Source organism: Megascapheus bottae, chromosome 9 (assembly GCF_031878675.1).
Source record: "Megascapheus bottae isolate mThoBot1 chromosome 9, mThoBot2.hap1, whole genome shotgun sequence".
Classification (NCBI taxonomy): Eukaryota; Metazoa; Chordata; class Mammalia; order Rodentia; family Geomyidae; genus Megascapheus; species Megascapheus bottae.
The window spans coordinates 730,273-750,881 of NC_143517.1; the positions used below are offsets into that span (position 1 = coordinate 730,273).

A 20,609-nucleotide genomic window follows, 5' to 3' on the forward strand; every position below is an offset into this window, starting at 1 on the left:
TAGCATTTATTTTGTTACCCATTGTTCAACATGCTTAGTAGTTTGTGAGGGATTAAATGATTGTAACCTTATAATGTTCTTACTTTTTCCTGCATTGCTACTGACTGCTCTCATTTGTGGTATGACTTTAAGAAACAGGCTGTACCCAGGATAAACAGGGTGAAGTTAGCATAGCACTCTGGATGATCTCATAAGATCCTAAGAAGACAGGTCTGGGCCTTGTCAGTAATTGGGTGGGAGGCCTTAGAGCCGAAACTAGCTCCTGTTTGACAGGATGTTATGGGGAACATGCAAACCTGGCCTACAAGTTAGGGCATAGTCAACACCTGCCCACATGACACCAGGCTCATAAGGGCTCCTCACAGGACTGCCACAGCATGCCTTCTCATGTTCACAGAGGCCAAGACTCCAGATATAAGTCAAATCAGAAGTTTTCTGTATTTCAATGGATGTGTTGAGGAATGGCTTTAGTTGCTATCTTTTTTGTTCTATCAGTTGGGTAAGCATTTGGTTAAAGAGGTCATTTAAAGATAAAAGAGGAGATCATATATTAGTGGTATGCCACTATTGCTCCTGGTTTGACCTCTATAAATTTTAGAACCTTAAAAATTTTAAACCTTTAATTTCCGAACTTTAAAGAGCAGTGTTTCATATGACTCATTTGGTTCATTTGCCATTGAGGAAGCCTTACCACAGAAGCACTGCCTCAACCAGCAACTAGAGCCAAATTTATTGCTGATATTAGGAGACAACATTGAATTTGAGAGAGCGCAACACAGGTAGATGTGCATACATGCAATTAGATAAAAATTTGCTTTCTAGAAATTGAGACACTTCAGTTCAGCTCTTCAGGCACTTAGAGGGATTGATCACTTAGAAGAATTTTTTCTGAACATTTTATAAAGAAATTTGTGCCAGGATGCCAGTGGCTCATGGCCTATAATCATGGCATACTCAGCAGGCTGAGATCTGAACACCACTGTTCAAAGCCAGCCCAGGCATGAAAGTCCCATCCTGTGAGACTCTTATCTCCACTTAACCACCAGAAAACCAGAAGTGGCACTGTGGCTCAAGGGGTAGAACACCAGCCTTGAGCTAAAAAGTGACCAGGTCCAGAGTTCAAGCCCCACAATAGATCAAAAAAGAAAAAGAAATTTGTAAGGATTATAAGTAGCAGCTTGGTATATCAAGTAAGTTATACTAATTTATTTTTATACTTGAAATTTTTATTTTTTTGCCAGTCTGGGCATTGTCCTTGGACACTTTTGCTCAAGGCTAGTGCTCTGCCATTTGAGCTACAGCACCACTTCTGGCTTTTTCAGAGTATGTGTTACCAGGGAATTGAACCTAGGGCTTCATGCAAACTAGGTGTGCACTCTACCACTATAGGCTACACTCCTGGCACCCAATTTTTTTTTTGTGGGCGGGGGAGGTCATGGGGCTTGAACTCTGAGCTCCTCAGGTCAAGGCTACTGACCTACCCTTGAGCCACAGCCCCACTTCCCCTTTTCTAGTGATTAATTGGAGATGAGAGCCGAGTATAAAACCATGAGACTCTTAACTTCCTAAGTAGCCAGGATTACAGGCATGAGCCACCACACTGGTCTCAACTTTTTAAATATTTTTTATTGTGATTAATAGAAGGGTTACATTATATTCATCAGATAGAAGGTGCAGAACTTCACAAATATTGATACCCTTTCTCATGACATGGTCCCCATTTCCCTCTCCCCCTCCCCCCGCCTATCTTGATTTCCCCCCTACTCTATCCAATTTCAAATAACCAATTAAGCACATATAAAATATATCAGATAACAAGGTGAAATATTGTAACAATATGAGATAACCAAGGGATGGCAAAAGAGATAAGAGATAACATAGTACATTAAGGACAACAGTCACTTATTCTATGGCTTTTGTTTCCTTATCCTGGATGTCCTTACATTTAGTGTCATGCTATTTGGCCTTATGTCTCTAGATTTTGTTCTATTGTAAATCTCTACTAGGAGAGTCCAAGGTTTCTACTGATTATGACAAATGAGGGAGACTATTGGGCCTGTGTTCCTTTGAGTCTGGCTTACTTCACTTACTATGATTTTTTCTAAGTCTTTCCTTTTCCTTACAAATGGGGCGATGTCGTTCTTTCTGACAGCAGCATAGAATTCCATTGTGTATAAATACCACATTTTATTGATCTACTTATCAACTGAGGGACATCTGGGTTGGTTCCATATCTTTGCTATGGTAAATAGTGCTGCAATGAACATCATTGTGCTAGTGGATTTAGTACGCCCTTGTTTCTGGATGATTGGGTAATTTTTTTTTTTAAGTGGTGGTATTAGGACTTGAACTTAAGGCCTAGGTATGCTGTATCTTAGCTTTTTCAGTCAAGCCTGGTACTCTGCCAGCTGAGCCATAACTCCACTTCGGCTTTTTCGGAGATTAAAGTAGCATGGACTTTCCAACCTTCTGAGAGTTATTTAACATTTTCATTATTAGCTTATTTTATTTTATTTTTTTTTAATTTTTAATTTTTTTAATTTTATTTTTGCCAGTCCTGGGCTTTCTCAAGGCTAGAGCTCTACCACTTGAGCCTCAGCACCACTTCCAGCTTTTTTCTATGTATGTGGTACCGAGGAATCGAACCCGGGTCTTCATGCATGCTAGGCAAGCACTCTACCACTAGGCCAAACTCCCGGCCCCTATTAGCTTATTTTAAAAAGATAATATCCACTTATTTAAAAATTGTAGGATTTTCTTTTTTATTATTATTTATTTCAGATAGTCTGTCAATCTTTTTATAATGCAACATTAAGCAAATGTAGTATTTTTTTAACAGCACAGGATAGTACAAACTTTGTAGTTTGATGAACAGTATTTAATCTTTTTTAGGTAAAGATAAGTATTAGAATTTGAACTTAGTACAAAAGTAGTTGAACCTAGTACAAAATATTGGTACCAAAAATGACAACAATCTGGCGAATGTAACTGTAACCTTTCTATACATTACCCTGACAATAAAAATTTTTTCAAAAAAATGACAATTTATCATTGATTCTATTTCTTCCACTGAATGTTTACGAATACTTGGATGTCAAATTGATCTGTTGGTTGGTTGATTGAATCAGTGAATGAAAATTTAAATATCCACACCTCACAAAATAAAACCATCAGTCAGTATTTCTGATGAAACTATTATCTTCTCATACAATCATACCTTTTCTTAGTCATTGTGGGTAAAGCAGAGTTTTTTTTTAATTGCATCAGATTTTCAAAGCACTAAAGCAAAACTTCCTTTAAAAAAAAATCTCCCACACTCTCATCACCATTTGCTCTTGGGGTAGCAACTCAGGCTGAAGACCAACATGGATCTGTTCAAGGTCTCTCAGGCAGCTGCAGAACTTTAACTGTACTGCATACAGACCGCCTGCAAGGATGCCCTGCTGGTTGGTGTCCTAGCACGAAGCAGTCCCTTCTGGGAACCCAGATCCTATGCTTTATTGCGAAGACCATAGGGAACAAGATTGTTGAAGAATGCCTTCAGTATAAAGCAATGAATGCCTCTAAGTCTCAGGAAAATACTTTTTCCTCTAGCCAAATGACTTAGATATTTCAGATCTTTTCTGTGACCTACTCATGTAGCCAGAGTTACGTAGAAACTAATGACTTTCTACTCAAATAAGGCAACCTTGTAAGGGAGTACAGTTCTGAATAATAATGACCTATTTCTTTTGATAAAATGCTTTTGTATTAAGACAAACAACCACCCTTACCACCAAATATGCCAAAATACACTTCTTTCAAAAGTGGGTTTCTGGTTTTGCTATATTTGGAATATTATGTATGTATTACTTACTGGATGATTATATTTAAGAAGGAAAACATTTTTGTTCACTAAAACAATTGCGAATACTTTGTTCCTAAGACTTATACTACAATAAAATTGTTCTTTTCTCATGAATTTACAGTTACTAAATGAAGATAAAGTACAAAATTAAGGAGGACTTTACTAACCACAAGATGTCTTTTTTTTTTACACGAGAACACTTTAAAAGTGAGAATGTACTTTGTGTTAAACAATAAATCTCAGAGATGTATCTTAGCAAACCATATAGGATGATGCTAAACAAAATGAACTATAGGTTATAGAAACAAAAGACTTATCTTTGAGGTTGTTGTTATTCTTTTTTCCAGTCCTGGGGTTTGAACCCCAGGCCTAGGCACTGTCTTTGGGCTTTCTCAAGGCTAGTGCTCTACCACTTGAGCCACAGCACTGGCTTTTTCTGTGATATGTTACTGAGGAATCAAACCCAGGGCTTCATGCATGCTAGGCAAGCACTTTACCACTAGGCCATGCTCATGACTCCTGTTGTTTTTAATGTAATATGTGAAGTTATTTCTTTTTTCCCCCACTTTTATTGTTTATCCCATGTTACTATATCTGACTTTGGTACCTGGTATGTTGTATATATACCTTTATTTGTTAATTTGAACTAGGGAAGGGAAGGGGTAAAACAAGAAGAGACAAAGAATAAAGGGTGAACCGATGTAATAGCAATTGTCACAAAACAATATGTTGGAAATGAACTTTACAACTTGGGAGTAGGTGGGAGAAGGGAAAATGGGAGAAAAACATGGGAAGGGGTAACAATGTTTGAGAAATAATGTACTCACTGCCTTATTAATGTAATTGTAACCCCTCTATATAATACCCTGACAATAAAATAAAAAGAAAATAAAGCCATCTTCTTGACCCTCCCCCCAATTTTTTCTGCTTAATTAAAAAAAATAAAGCTCCTGTATTACTCAAGAATACTGAAGCAAATCTAATATTGAAGGAAAGTTGCAGATTTTACTCAAGCTATTTCATTTTTTTTATTTTAAAACGTTATGCTTAAAAAAATAAAATAAAACATTATGTTTATTGTTTATTAGAATCAGAAAAGAGAACTTGTCCCCCCCCAAGTGTTGCCTCTTATTCTGTATTATGAACAAGGAAACAGTTGAAATTTTTATTTTTGATAAATATGGAAGTTAGTAGATTGTAACTAATATAGCAGGGGATTATGCAGTGAAAGAAAAAAAATGTGTAGGCGAAGTGCCTGTGGCTCATGCCCATAAATCCCAACTAGTTGACCTTCAGAAATCAGGATCCAAGTTGAATGTGTATTCAGGCAAAAAGTTAGGAAGTATGATGGTGTATTCCATACATATGGGAGAAATAGAAGAACTGTGGTCTGAGCAAAATATAGGCAAAGACTTGAGACTATGTTTGAAAAATAGATGTCAAAAAGACCCAAGATTATTGTTTGTGTGGTAGAGTGCTTAATGTGTTGAAAATGAACACATTTGTGTTCATGTGTTGATATAGTGAAAATGTTCTGTCAGGGATGGAAGGGAAAAACAGAGAGGGAAAGAAGGGGTGATGTTATACAAAAGGAAATATACTTGTTATCTGACTTATGAAACTAACCTCTCCATACATGACCTTTATAATAATAATAGTAATAATATTAAAAAACAAAATCTTTTTGAAAACAGAAAAGCAATATTTTAAGTATTTCAGATGATTGACAGATGATTACTGGTTTCAGGAGGTGATTTCTGGTAAGGCTACCATGATCTCCTCCAAGAAAAGGAGCTGTTCTCCTAGGCAGACCTAACAACAATTACCTCAAAGAGGAAGATAACCATAGAAGGAGAGGCAGAAAATTTCACATACATCATTTTAAAATTAATTTGAGTTATGAGTACATGAATTATAAACTCTTTGAAATATTTCTTGAGGAATGTTTCCAGTTTTGGATGGTTACAGTGAGAAATGGAGGAGTCAGTCATTTGTCTAACTACACAGAAGTGATTATGGTTCAAGGCCAGTCCAAATAGAGAAGATCACACAACTGTTACCTCCAAAGTAACCAGCAAAAAGAAAAGCAAGAGGCATGGCACAAGTCGGAGAATATCAGCCTAGCAAGGATCTACGTTTAAAACCTAGTAACACACACACACACACTTTCAGAACCACACATAAAAAAATTATCTGAAGTCACAAAATAGCCCTGTTGGATTCAAAAATGAGTATTTCTCTTCCTGAACTCATTTTTCTGATTGTGCAGTATAGGGATGAGATGTCAGCTTGAAAATATGAACCTCTAAATACTTTTGACTTTGACTCTTCCTTTTATTTTTCCTTCCACCCTACTTGAAAGCTATCTGTTCCCAAACACCATCCTTTCTGAAAGTATATGTTCCTCACAGGCTCAGTCCAAGTCAGCTGATGTCTGTGAGCTTGTAGGTCCTATTTGTGTCCATGCAAGAGATTCCCCATTTTCATCAGAGGTCTTGTGCTTCAGGGGAACTAGCTTTCTTTCCCAACAGTGCTTATTGTGCCTTGGTTGTGTTAAATATTACTACTGAAAGCTTGCTTAGATGGTTAAGACAAGGTTTTGATTGCCTGTGGAAGATATTATTTGCAGTGTTTCACACTGTCCTTAGAAATCAAGAACAAAGTCTTTATAGGAATAATAAATACAATATACAATATCTAAAATTAGATGTGAAAGTATGTTGTAAAATGTTAGTTTATATAAGGTGTAGCTATATTTTCAGTTTGAAGATGGAACAAAAGCATGGGGAAATTTAAGAAACTTCCTTAAGATAGCCTGCTAGTAAGAGGTAGTAACAAGGATGGGACAGTCTAGATCAAACACCATCTCTCTTGGGGAAGACTTAAAACCAGAGTAATCAGTCAGATTTTATGTCAAAACAGAAGCCCCAGATACTATATTTGAACAGTTGGCTTGAAGAATATAGTCAAAAGGAAATAGAATGAGAAGCATGTATACATGAATAATTTAATTGTATTTCTCCTAATTTTTTTCAGGCAGTTTCTACAGAAATTTTAGAATATTCATCAGATAGTGACAAAGATGATGACCTGGAGAAGAGCTTGGTTATTAACTCAGAATCTCCTTACAAATACCATGTGGACTTTGGATCCAATGGGAGACAGGTTATGGATAGATATACAAGTTCAAGTGTGACATCACCAGAGCCCATCTTATGTACACCCCAGAAACAGGCAGCCAAGTCTCCTAAGACTCCAGAAAGTTCATCAAAGAATAAAAAACTCATAAGGTAAGTATGCTACCCTAGTTTTTCCTCTTTAAAAACCCAAATACCTTGGGGGTAGGAGCGTGGCCTAGTGGTTTACCTATCATGCATGAAGCCCTGAGTTCCATTCCTCAATACCACATACACAGAAAAAGCTGGAAGTGGTGCTGGGGCTCAAGTGGCAGAGCACTAGCCTTCCCTTTGTAAAATACTGAGAACCAATTTCATTAAGAACCAATGTGTGGCAAATAATTATCTGGACATAGTGCTAAGAATATAGTTTTTGCGCGGGCGTGGTGGCTCACCCCTGTAATCCTAGCTACTCAGAAGGCTGAGATCTGAGGATCAAAGTTCAAAAGCCAGCCCGGGCACAAGAGGACCTGAGACTCTTATCTCCAATTAATCTCTAGAAAATGGGAAGTGGGGCTTGGCAAGGGTAGGCCAGTAGTCTTTAGCTGAAGAGCTCAGGGACAACGCCCATGACCCACCAAAAAAAGAAAAAAAGAAAAAAGAATGTAGTCTTTGCCCCTTTGTATATTTATTATATTGTGATTATAATATTAAATAGTACACTTTGAGAAACAGAGTATGAACACAGCTTGCCTGGTTGTACTTGAAGATCTGCCAGAAATTAAGACTGCTTACTTTAGGCAGGTGTTTTAAATCTCAGAGCTGCAATTTACCATCTGTAAAATGAGGATAATATTAGCATCTACTTTATGACATAAATTAGTTACTTTGTACAATAGTAAAGATTACACATTAATTTGAACATGTATATAAAGTAGGTGTTCTTGACCATATTTATGAGAATGAGAGTACTTTAAAATTTTTGTGTTATATATATTATACATATATTAAGTAATCAGTGCCTATAGGAAAATAGCAGATAGTGGTGAAAATGTATAATATATATTAGGTAATACATAAAAGTATGCATTAGATAAGATTTTTATAATGTAAAGAACATAACTAAAAGTAAAGGCTATAATAAAAACAAAACTGGGTATCAATGACACACTTGTAATTCTAGCTACACAAGAGAAATGTTGTCAGCCCAAGCCGTAAAGCCCACAGGATATCATCTGCCATCAACCAGCAGAAAACAGGGCTAAGCATAGAGTCATAGCTCTAGTGGCCAGTTGCCAAGCTAAGCAACAAGCCCCCAGTGTTCAAACCTGGTACTGGCTCAAAAACAGCATCCGTGGTCATTTCTCTGCAAGATTGGGTTTAAATATATGGCTGCTTCATAATCTAGAGAAATTCTTTAATCTCTATGTTCTTATTTTATCATCTGTGAAGTATGTACCTGTTCTTTCTACCTAGGAAAGGTATTATTTGACATGATGTAGTAAATAATGGACTGGACTAATATAAAATCTGAGAGCACACTGATGAAATGTTTGGAGCTGCTGACACCCCCCCCACACACACACACACCCTCCCTCTCTCCCTTGCCATGCTCTGTGTGTGTGTGTAAGAGAGAGAGAGAGAGAGAGAGAGAGAGAGAGAGAGAGAGAGAGAGAGAGAGAGAGAGAGAGAGAGAGAGAGAGGGAGGGAGAGAGGGAGAGAGAGAGAGGGAGAGAGGGAGAGAGAGAGAGAGAGAGAGAGCACGCATGTGTATGTGAGAGGGAGAAGGGAGGAGAGGAGAGGAGAGATTTATATGTTTAGTTTTTTGGTTATCTCTTGTTTTCCCGGTTTTGAGGCTTGAGCTTTGGGCACTGTCCCTGAGCTCCTTTTGCTCAGAGCTAGCACACTACTACTTAAGCCATAGCACTACTTTTGGCTTTCTCTGTGATTCAGTTGGTAAGAGTCTCACAGACTTTCCTACCTAACCTGGCTTCAAACTGTGATCCTCAGATCTCAGCCTCCTGCATAGCTAGGACTGATTATAGGTATAAGCCACTGACTTGCATATTTGTAAGTCCATAATAAGTATTATATATATATATATATATATTTATTGCAAGTATTGGAATTGCATTTCTACTACCAATGGAGTTTTTCTGTGTTTATAATTGATACTTAAAGTTCATATAACAGGCTTATACCTAAATGTTCTTACTTGAGTGCTGTATCTATCAACAGTTTATAAAAATTCTTTTCTTTTTTTTTTTTTTTAGAGCACTGTCCTTGGGCTTTCTCAAGGCTAATGCTCTGCCACTTGAGCCATAGCACCGCTTCTGGCTTTTTCTGTGTATGCAGCACCAAGGAATTGAACCTGGGTCTTCATGCATGCTAGGCAAGCACTTTATCACTAGGGCAAACTCCAGGCCCTGAAGATTATTCTTGACTGGAACTCTGAATGTTTATATTTTTTCCCCTTCAGCTGCTGAGGCCATTTAGAGCCCTTCCTAACTCCCATCATGACATATAGCTACTTTGTATCGTTTGTATTTAGAAAAGTGCTAAGTGGCAGGATGTAAGATAGCAAATAAGCAGTACATATTTATGGAATGAATAAATGAAGTAAGAATAGAAAGGGAGTTAAATTTGTATTTCACTTACATTTTCAAGAATATGATATACTTTAGGAAGTAATACTAGTCCATAATAGGAATCAGGAAATAGCGTTTCTAAGAAAATCATAAATTTGGGCCGGGAGTTTAGCCTAGTGGTAGAGTGCTTGCCTAGCATGCATGAAGACCTGGGTTTGATTCCTTGGTACCACATACTTAGAAAAAGCCAGAAGTGGTGCTGAGGCTCAAGTGGTAGAGTTCTAGCCTTGAGAAAAATCCAAGGACAGTCCTCAGGCCCTGAGCTTAAGCCCAAGACTGGCAAAAAAAAAAAAAAAAAAAATCATGAACTGAAGAGGTTTGGTTCCTTGAAAGAGAATGTAATATTTTTAAAATGTCTAATTTTTTTTATTTTGTCTTTTTCTTATATGAGACATAAAATGTAAGTGTTCTAATCATTTTGTAGTATATCTTTTAATTAAATACATTGTGATTCATTAAACAGAGGTGGCCTAGCAGAAAGACTCAATGGACTGCAGAATAGAGAGCGATCTGCCATTTCTTTGTGGAGAATTCAATATGGTTCTTACCATAAGACACTTTCAGGTAAGGTTTGCAAAGATTTCTGAGATAGTAGGTGTAGAATTTTGTAGGTGAAAATGATTTTTACAATAAAGGAATTTTTTCCATGTGTCTCCTTTTACATACTTAGAAGCAGTATATAAGCACATTTTCAGCTTGTAGTTTAAATATTAGTATATACCGATCAAATCTTTGTCAAAGTCTATGCTATAAACCTTCCAATCATCTCCAAAAATTTCATTCTGCTTTCTTACCTCTCACTGTAGTTGTAATTTTCATAATAAGAATACTTAATGTGTAATCATCCATATTAGAAAAAAATTGTACAGTTCCACATGCTTAATTATAGGCATTACAGTCACATTAGATAATAGGACATATTTAGCTTGTATTAGCAAACTTGGTACCTCTCAGTTTCTCCTTTTCCTTATACCCACTTTCATTTCACTTTCTGCTTCTATAGCCAAAGTACTTTGTCAGGAAAAGAAATAAAAGGCATTCAAATAGTAAAGGAAGCAGTAAAATTATCTGTTTACAGATGACATACCCTTACATACATAGACAGTTCTTAACAACTGCATGCAGTCATGTGCATATGTGCACAAATACACACACCCAAAATTCAGCCAAAGGGCAGATTTGAAAATCTCTGAAAACTGCATGTTTTTTCCTATTTGGTATCATATAGATTTTCCAAAAGATGACTTTTTATAGGATCTGATGAGTTCTCTACAGTGCTTCTCATAGTTCATCTACTGTACAGTATCAGACTAGGGGGTTCTGCGTTAAACCAGTGCCTTTCAGAGTTTTGTAAATGTGGTCCAGAGTAGGACACACATCTTCCAACACATACCTACCATACACACATGACACTCCCTTTTCCATCTTCCTGTCTTACTAACACATACACATACCTCTGAAATATTTCAGACTGTATTTGTAATATAGCCTGATACATTCTCTTTTTTTGTATGCCTCCAGATTTGCTGTAGATATTAATTTATGGGAGAATATACCATATTTTAGAGATCTTTTTTATATGGCCATTTGGTCATGCATTTGCAAGGAATAAGTCCTAGCCACTCACGGTTTTTTCCATTGGTTCTTAATAGAATGTGCTTCTCTGGGCAGAGCAGGCTGGCACTTAATTGAATCCTTGCTGTTTTGATTATTGGAGTTTCGTTGTTGTTTTGGTGTGGGTGGCATTCTTTGGTTTCTGATCATTTTTCATCACAAGTTTCAGGAAGCTATCTTGGCTACTTGAATACTTAGTATACAGGTTATGTGTCTTGGCAAGAACCTTACCCTTACCTTCTTTAATTACAATAATGCTCATAGCATGCTGGGTAATACTATATAGACTCTCTTAGATTTTCTCTAGTAATATTTATAAACCATTCCTTTTTGAAAAGTACCCATTTCTTTATGCACTATAATACTATCTTTCATATAGATTAACGTGAATGTAGTCAAATGAACAACTCCATGCTTTCTAAAAGGCCTACAGAACATTTACTGTGTGCCTCTCCTTTGTTGAGGATTCAGATTTGAGCTATACCTCCCAAGTTTCCCCAAAATGAAAATTTAAAAATTATATGTCTTTTTCTATTTTTTTGCAGTCTTGGGGCTTAAACTCAGGGCCTGAGCACAGTCCTTGGACTTTCTCAAGGCTAGAGCTCTACCACTTGGACCACAGCACTATTTCCAGCTTTTTTTCTGTATATGTGGTGCAAGGACTCGAACCCTGGTCTTCGTGCATCCCAGGCAAGCACTACCAGTAGGCCAAACTCCTGGCCCCCAAAATTATATATTTCTTTATTGTGGTATTATGGCCTTGCTCATACAAATAGTCTACCAATAAGCTCAGCCCTTGATTTTTTTTTTTTTTTTTGAGACTAAGTTTGACTGTGTAGCCTGAGTTGTCCTCAGATTGGAGATAATCCTGCCTTAGTTTTCTGAGTCAGGTAAGGTCATTGTTCATTGTTCTAAAATAAACTTTAAATGTGGGCCTATTTCCTTGACTACTTTGTGTTGTGCTGAGCAGACAGACCAAGTCTGGCTGTTTTTAAGAGCAGCACACAGGAAGCTGTATAGGTGTGTTAGCTAACTCCCAGGGAATTGGAAGAGATATAGAGCCTGGACCTCACAGGTCTTTGGAGATATTTTATTATCAAGGTGATGCTTTGGAAACTTGTACTTTAAAATATGGCTGTACAGTATAGAGTGGCTGGTTATAGAGTCAAGGCAAACATTTTGCAGATTATTCTTTAGGAACTATTTTACTTTTCTTATTTTCTGGGGGAAAACAATTTTCCAAAATTGTATAGCCATTTACCTAAATAATAATAGGCAATGTTTATGAGGTTTATTGTTGTTGTTGTTTTTAGGTTAGTCATTTGACTTGAACTCAGAGGCTGGACACTGTCCCTGAACTCTTTTGCTCGAGGCTAGCACTCTATCACTTTAATCCACAGTGCCACTTCTAGTGATTAATTGGAGCTGAGTCTCTTGGACTTTCCTGCTCAAGATGGCTTTCAACCATGATCCTCAGATCTCAGCCTTCTTAGTAATTAGGATTACTGGCGTGAGCCTCTAGCACCTAGCTCTTTTGTGTGTGTGTGTGTGTTTTTAACTCATTTAGTCTTCTGTGCTTGTTTTAGAGATGAGACAGAGAATGTGTATAGGCTTGGCCCTGTTTGTAAGAGCTAGGTTTCACCTATAGCCAAATATAGTAGACCCCTGAATCCTGGAAAGCCCAAATAGTAATGAGTATCACCAGGTTCTATAGATTACTATGTTCTAATTCCCCAGCATAACATGTTTACAAAGTATTTGGTGCCAGAAATATTCATTTATTTATATTTTTGGTGATGGGTTTTGAACTTAAGACCTGATGATTGTTAGGCAGATGCTCTATCACTTGAGCTATGATACCTCAAGCCACTTTTTGCTTTTATCTGTTCTTCAGATAGCATGTTGAATTTTTTTTTTTTTTTTTTTTTTGCTAGTCCTGGGGTTTGAACTCCGGTCTGAGCACTGTCCTTGGGCTTTCTCAAGGCCCGTGCTCTACCACTTGAACTAGAACACTATTTCCAGCCTTTTCTATGTATGTGGTACCAAGGAATTGAACCCGGGTCTTCTTGCATACTAGGCAAACACTAGGCCAAACTCCAGGGCCCCCCAGCATGTTGAATTTTTGCCCGTGCAGTCAGCCTCAGATCCTCCTCCTACTACTGATGAGCTGGATATACATCTGTGAAACACCATCATTAGCTTTATCCCTAACTAACTTTATCCCTAGAATGATCCTTCCAATCTCTGATTCCTGAGGAGCAGGGTTTATAGGTGTGTCCAGCCTGATATCTATGTTTTTAAACCTTAAGTAGTTGTAGATGTTCTTCAATGAAAAAGAAAAATCCAGACTGCTTGTATTATTTATTTTATTTTTTTTTTGGCCCCTTTCTCTTTCTGGCCCCGCTCGCTCCGGCCCGGCTAGGCCCCCTTTCTAGCTCCGGCCCCGCTTGCTCCGGCCCCGCTCGCTCCGGCCCCGCTCGCTCCAGCCCGCTCGCTCTGGCCCCGCTTGCTTCCCGCTTGCTTCCGCCCGGCTCGCTCCAGCTTGCTCTTGGCCCCGCTCGCTCCGGCCCGGCCCTGCTCCTGGCCCCGCTCGCTCCGGCCCGGCCAGCTCTCGCTTGCTCCTGGCTCTGCTCGCTCCGGCCCCTTCTCGCTCTGGCCCCGCTCGCTCCGGCCTCGCTGGCTCTGGCTCGGCTCGCTCCCGCACGCTCCGGCCCCGCTCGCTCCGGCCACCACTCGGTTGGGCTCTGTTCACTTCAGCTCAGCTCGCTTCTTTCGCTCTCTGTCGCCGTGTCTCATCTCTGCCACTTCCGGCTTGGTTGTGTATGTGGGATACCAAGGAATCGAACCCGGGTCTTTGTGCATGCTAGGCAAGCACTTTAACCGCTAGGCCAAACTCCCGGGCCCCAGACTGCTTGTATTACTTGGGAAGAGGGTAGAGGAAAGAAAGAAAAAGTAATTTTTACTTGAAAAATTGCAATTTCCATTTGTTTATTGTTTGTAGAGCTGACTCAAGAAATAGGATGCTGGGGCTGAGAGTTTGGCCTAGTGGTAAAGTGCTTGCCTAGCATGCACAAAGACCCAGGTTCAATTCCTCGATACACATACATACAAAAAAGCCCTGGGTTCAAACTCCAGAACACACACACACAGACACACACATACACACACACACACAAAACAAAAACCAAAACTGCACCATACTGAATTTAGATCACTATCATAAGAAACAAAGAATGAGCTGAGGTTAATAGTATTAGCAGAAATACCATTCTGGTGTTAGGATTAGTTTTATTGTTTTTACTTTTGTGCTACTAAACCATTCTGAAGTGTAGTCTAGAAAATATTCTAAATTTTGTCAAGTTCCTTTCCCACCAATCATTACTATTTAAGAAACCTTGCCTTGGGTTTATACTGTTAACTAATCTTTGAGTGCTTCTTCCCATCTGGTTGGTGACAGCTCACATTGACCTACCTAGATATATTAAGTCCCACTGAAAAGTAAATTTTCCTAGCATGATGACACCTACCTATGGTCCTAGTTACTGTGAGATCTTATGAATAAATAGCAACGTAACAAATACAAAACTATCCACTTTCCAGACTCTATTAGATAACCTAAATGTGTTAGAGGATTTGTTAAAGTTCCTGTTTTTTTCTTTTACATAGCTTAAAATTGTAATTACCTGAAATCTTATAAAGAATCATTTCCTTACTCTTTCTATCATGACATAGATTTGCTACTGTCCTATTTTTTCCAGTACCTATCCTTAAAAATTTTGTTGTTCTTTTGGAACATTACTTTTTCCCTTTAGAAAACAGGCTATACATTGAAGAGAGCAGAAATCTTATGATTTTTAGTTTCTCCTTGATCTCTGGAACATCATAGTTAAATGATTTTCATAGGTTATGGCAATCAGTAGGATCCAGTAGTTCACAATGGTAGAGATCATATAATAATGATTCCCAGCTCCCATTTCAGTCTTCTCCCAGCCTGGGCTCCAAGTAGGCTCTATTGCTTGTTCACTTTATGAGGCCTACCTCCAAACAGCAGAGGCTGTATATATTCTTTGTTAAGTAAATAAGTTTGAATGAGGGTGTAGAATGAGCAAGTCCTTCACTACTTCAAATCTTATTTTTTTTCTGCTGCCTATTATGAATAAATAATCTTTATTAAAAAACAATAAATCTTAAAGAATAAGAAAGAAAAAGGAAGGAAAGGGGAGGGATAGGGAAGAATGAAGGAAAGGAATAAGTGATTTAAGATTATTTGAAACACTTTCAGAACTGAAATGGTTGGTTGGCAGAGGGAATTTGGACAGTAAATATTAGAACAACAAATATTTATCTACTATAAAATAGTCAATAATATTTTATGTGGCTGAAAATTATCATTGAACATTTTATGCTTATATTTTAAACTAAGAACAATGTTAATAAATCCTAATTTATTTTGTCAATCATGGTAACTGGGTGTTATCACTGACCTCTTTAGCTCAAGGCTACCACCCTGCTTCTGGAGCCATATCCCCACTTCCCTTTTTCTAGCGATTAACTGGCAATAAGAGACTCATGTTCTTTAATTCCCGGGCTGGCTTTGAACCTTGATCCTCACATCGTAGCCACCTGAGTAGCTAGGATTACAGGTATGAGTCGCCACACCCTGCTACTAGGCAATTTATTATACTCACTTTATTTGTATTGAAAGGTAATATACCGTAAAATATCCCATTAAATAATAGTAAGAATAATAAATCTTCTTTAAACTATTACATTGGTTTTCCATTAAGTTGTGTAGCAGAGTGTAAACAATCAAGTGATACTTTTTTCCTGTGAAATTCTTGTTAATATCAGTTATGCTAAGGAAAGTTTCATGTGTTCATAGTTGTTTATTTTACTTATTTGAAACAAATGTTTTTTTCTAACACTGATATAAAATCCATGCTTAAGCCTTCTGAGATGGTGAGATGTGAGGACCACAGATACTAGTCTGGGCAGGATGGCCTTTACTTAATCATTCAGTGAATGCATATTACCTCACAGGCCCTCTATAGTTAGCTAGAGAAACACTGGGAATAAGTAAAGTTTCCTCACTGCACTTGTAAAACTTCTTTTTGTTGGAGTTGATAGATGATTAAAGGAAAAAAAAAGAGAACAAGTTAGGATAATGAAAGATATGGGATGGATAAGAAGTGCTTTGGACATGCCATGAGCTCAACCCAGGAGTTGAGTTTCATATTTATGGTAAATATGCACATACTTTTGTATTTTTCTAGTTGAAAATACAAAAGTAAGGTGGTTAGAGTTATGAAACACTAGAGATTTTCTTTTTTGTCAGAAAAAAAATCAAGAAATAGTCAGTAACCCATATTTTAAATTGTTTTCCTCTCACATAAATAAACATCATTCACTAGAAGATTTTTTTTATCAAAGTTCAATAAGAGGAAGTTTATTATACAATACGTACTCAAGCAGTTAAAAAGAATTGTATAGGTTAGGTACATGATAATTTAAGACTGTTATCCCAGCTATTCTAGAGGTGGAAAGATAGTAATTTTAGGCAACTAGAGCAAAAAGTTCGTGAGACACTAACTGGGTATGGTGATGTGCATCTGTAATCTTAGCTATATGGGAGACATAATAGGAGAAGACAGTCTAAGCTAGTTCCAGGAAAAACATTAACAAAGAAACACCTGCATGCACGTGTGCATTCACACACATACACACACACACACACACACACACACACACACACACACACACAATTTAAGCTTATGGATAATCCAGGATGGAGCAAACTTTTGATTTCATTGATTTAATTCACTTTATGATGTGAGGATTTGCTTTCATTGAATTACAGTGTTGAAAAAATAAGGAAGATAGCATTACAGAACATAAAGAGCTTATCAGGCTAATATTTTTTACTTCTGGGAGAAATATAATAAGTTGGTGTCATGTTTTTATTTTCTCATGGCAGCTACGTTTTATGTACTGATTTTTTTTTTTGCCCGTCCTGGGGCTTGAACTCGGGGCCTGAGCACTGTTGTTGGGCTTTCTCAAGGCTAGTTCTCTATCACTTGAGCAACAGCACCACTTCTGGCTTTTTATGTGTATTTGGTACCCAGGAATTGAACCCAGGGCTTCATGTCTACTAGGCAAGCACTCTACCACTAGACCACACTCGTGGCTCTCTGCTAATTTTTTAAGCTTCTTACTTCTTTTGTTTAATTAAACATGTTTTAAGCATGAAGACAGCTATCTCCATTATACCTTAATTTTTCTTTTTAAAAAATTAAACTTTTATTTTTTATGGAAATTAAAAGTGCTTTACATTTAATAATTTTTGTAGCAGCCAGGAGCTGCTGTAATCCTAGCTAATCAGGAGGCTAAGATCTGAGGATTGCCATTCAAAGACAGCCTTGGCATGAATGTCCATGAGACTCTTATCTCTAATTAACCACCAGAAAATCGAAAGTAGCACTGTGGCTCAAACTTTCCCTGAAGATCTCAGGGAGAGCGCCCAGGCCCAGAGTTCAAACTCCACTACTGATGGAAAAAAATTTTTTTTTCTATCACCTATAAAATTTTATTTAAGGGCTGGGAATTTAGCTTACTGGTAAAGCGCTTGCCTATCATGCATGAAGACTCAGATTCGATTCCTTGGTACCACATACATAGAAAAAAGCCAGAAGTGGTGCTGAGGCTCAAGTGGTAGAGCTCTATTCTTTGAGGAAAGCCCAAGGACAGTGCTCAGGCCCTGAGCTCAAGCCCAGGACTGTCACACACACGAAAAATTATTTAATGAAGAACATATGGGAGCCAGGTGCCAGTGGCTCATGCCTGTAATCTTAGCTACTCAGGAGGCTGAGATCTAAGGATTGAGTCTCAAAGCCAACCTGGGCATGAAAGTCTATGAGACTCTTATCTCCAATTCACCACCAGAAAACCAGAAGTGCCACTGTGGCCTTGAGCTGAAGAGCTCAGGGACAGTGCCAGGCCCAGAATCAAAACCAGAAGGAATAAAGTATTACTTCATAGAGAAAGAATACTTAATGAATTTCTTTTTATTTATTTTTATTATAAAGTATTGTAAAGGTAATATACAAATGGATTACAGAAGAAAAGTAATGAATAGTGTCACCCCCTCCATTATTTAATCCCTGTTTTGCTCTTCCCATGTCCCCTCCTTCTAAGTTGTATAGTTTATTTCCAACATAGTATCTAGTGATTATCACTGCTTGAATTAGTTCACCCTTTGTCTCCACCATTTATTTGTTTTTCCTTTTCTTTCTTTTTTTGTGGTTGGTCATGGGTCTTGGACTCTGGGCCTGGGCACTGTCCCTGAGCTCTTCAGCTCAAGGCCATTGCCCTACCTCTTGAGCCATAGCACCACTTCCAGTTTTCTAGTGGTTAATTGGAGATAAGGATGTCAGGTTCTTTAGTGCCCATGCTGGCTTTGAGCTACTCAGCCTCCTGAGTAGCTAGGATTACAGGCCTGAGCCACTGCGCCCAGATTGTCTCCACTACTTCTATGCTTCCCTTTTCCCTTCCTAAATTGGATTCCTAAAAGACAAAGGGTTCCAGAATAAAAAAACAGCAACAAAAGGGGAAAGGCAGAAGTGGGGGGGGGGAACACAACAAAAAAGCTCCTTTCCGTTTCTTGGAGCTCATTTCTATAAGCATCATTTTATATGATTATTTGTACATAGGTATTGAACCCTTGTGATCCTCCTAAGAATAGCCTCCTTTGTTCTCACTATATGAATGTGTAGAGTCCTGTTTAATTTATCATGTCCAAGTATTATTTTTGTCTTTTACTGTCCATTGGGTATACTTCTCAATTTATAAGCACATTCTAATTACAAATGAGAGAAACCATGTAACCTATGATACTTGGGGTCTGGCTCCCTTTTTCCAACTCTTTCCATTTCCTTTTTAATGGATCAAGATCATGGACACACAGAATTCTTTGTGTGTGTGTGTGTGTGTGTGTGTGTGTGTGTGTGTGTGTGTGTGTAAGTGACCGTTTCTTGATTCATTCATCCACTGAGGAGCACCTGGGTTGATTCTATAACTTAGCTATGGTAAATAATACTGCAGTGAACATGTTTGTGCTGGTGGCTTTAGTGCAGGCTGGTTTGTGGTCATTTGGGTACATGCCCAGGAGTGGGATTGCTGGGGTCATAGGGAAGCTCTGTGTTTATTCTTTTGTGGAACCTCCATACTGCTTTCCAAAAGTGGTTAAACAAGTTTACATTCCCACTAGCAATATACTAGCATTCCCTTTTGGCCACTTCCTGCAGCATTTGTTATTATTAATTTTCTTGATAATGGCAGTTCTAACTGAGGTGAGGTAGAATTTCAGTGTTGGTTTGACTTGCATTTCTTTAATTGCCAGCAATGCTGAATATCTCTTCATGTGTCTGTTGGCCATTCTTACTTCCTCTTCAGAGAAGTCCCTCTTTAAGTCTTTTTTCTGAGGATTTGTTTTGGGGGAGTTTATTTTTTGAGTTCCAAGTATACTTTAGATATGAATCCTTTCCTTGTCTGATACATAGCTAGTAAAGATCTCCCATTCCATGGACTTTCTGTTTACCTTGCTAGCTGTGTCCTTGCCATGCAGAAACTCTTTAATTCAATGCAGTCCCACTAATCTGGCCTTTCTGTGACTTGGTTTTATTTCAGGATCTTTAGTTAGAAAGTTTTGAGGATCTTTAGTTAGAAAGTTTTGAGCCCTAGTGTTTCCTCTATGCTTTCCTGTAATATTTTCAGGGTATCTGGTGTTACACAGAAGTCTTTGATCCACTTGGAATTGATTGTGGTGCAGGGTAAAGTATAAGGATCTAACTTCAGTTTTCAGCGTGTGTATAACCAGTTTTGCCAGCACCATTTGTTGAAAAGGCTGTCTTAATCTTGTGGTTTTGGCTTCCTTATCAAATATTAGGTGGCTGTGAAGTTTGGTATTCATATTCTCCCAGCATGGTTCTTCCTGCTAAGGATTGATTTATTTATTTATTTTTGCTATTTGGAGTCCTGCAGTATTCCATATGAATTTTTGGATCTGTTCTTCTGTATCATTGAAGAATGTTGTTGAGATTTTGATGGGTATTGCATTGAATTTGTAGATAGGTTTGGGAAGTATTGCTGTTTTCAAAATGTTAATCCTTCTAATCCAGAAGCAAGCATGGAAGATTTTTTTTCCAGTTCCTTAAATTTGCTTTAATTTTCTTTTAACATGTTTTGCTTTGATTTTAAAGCAATTGCAAATGGAGTTGCTTTTCTGATTTCAGTCTTACTCTTCTCATTATTGGCATATAGAATAACTACTGGGTTGTGGGTTAATTTTGTACCCTGGTATTTTGCTGAAGTTTCAAATCTCGTCAGGTA

The 20,609-nt window shown here is 37.9% G+C and overlaps 1 protein-coding gene across 3 annotated transcripts in view; it reads left to right on the top strand.

Moving 5' to 3' along the window:
• Spidr (scaffold protein involved in DNA repair) overlaps positions 1–20,609 on the top strand; it is a 288,520-nt gene that overhangs the window by 60,681 nt on the left and 207,230 nt on the right. For all 3 annotated transcript variants that reach the window (XM_090338799.1, XM_090338798.1, XM_090338797.1), the window contains 2 exons: positions 6,884–7,137; positions 10,075–10,175. In XM_090338799.1, coding sequence (XP_090194925.1) covers positions 6,884–7,137; positions 10,075–10,175 — 355 coding nt within the window. The remainder of the gene's footprint in view (positions 1–6,883; positions 7,138–10,074; positions 10,176–20,609) is intronic.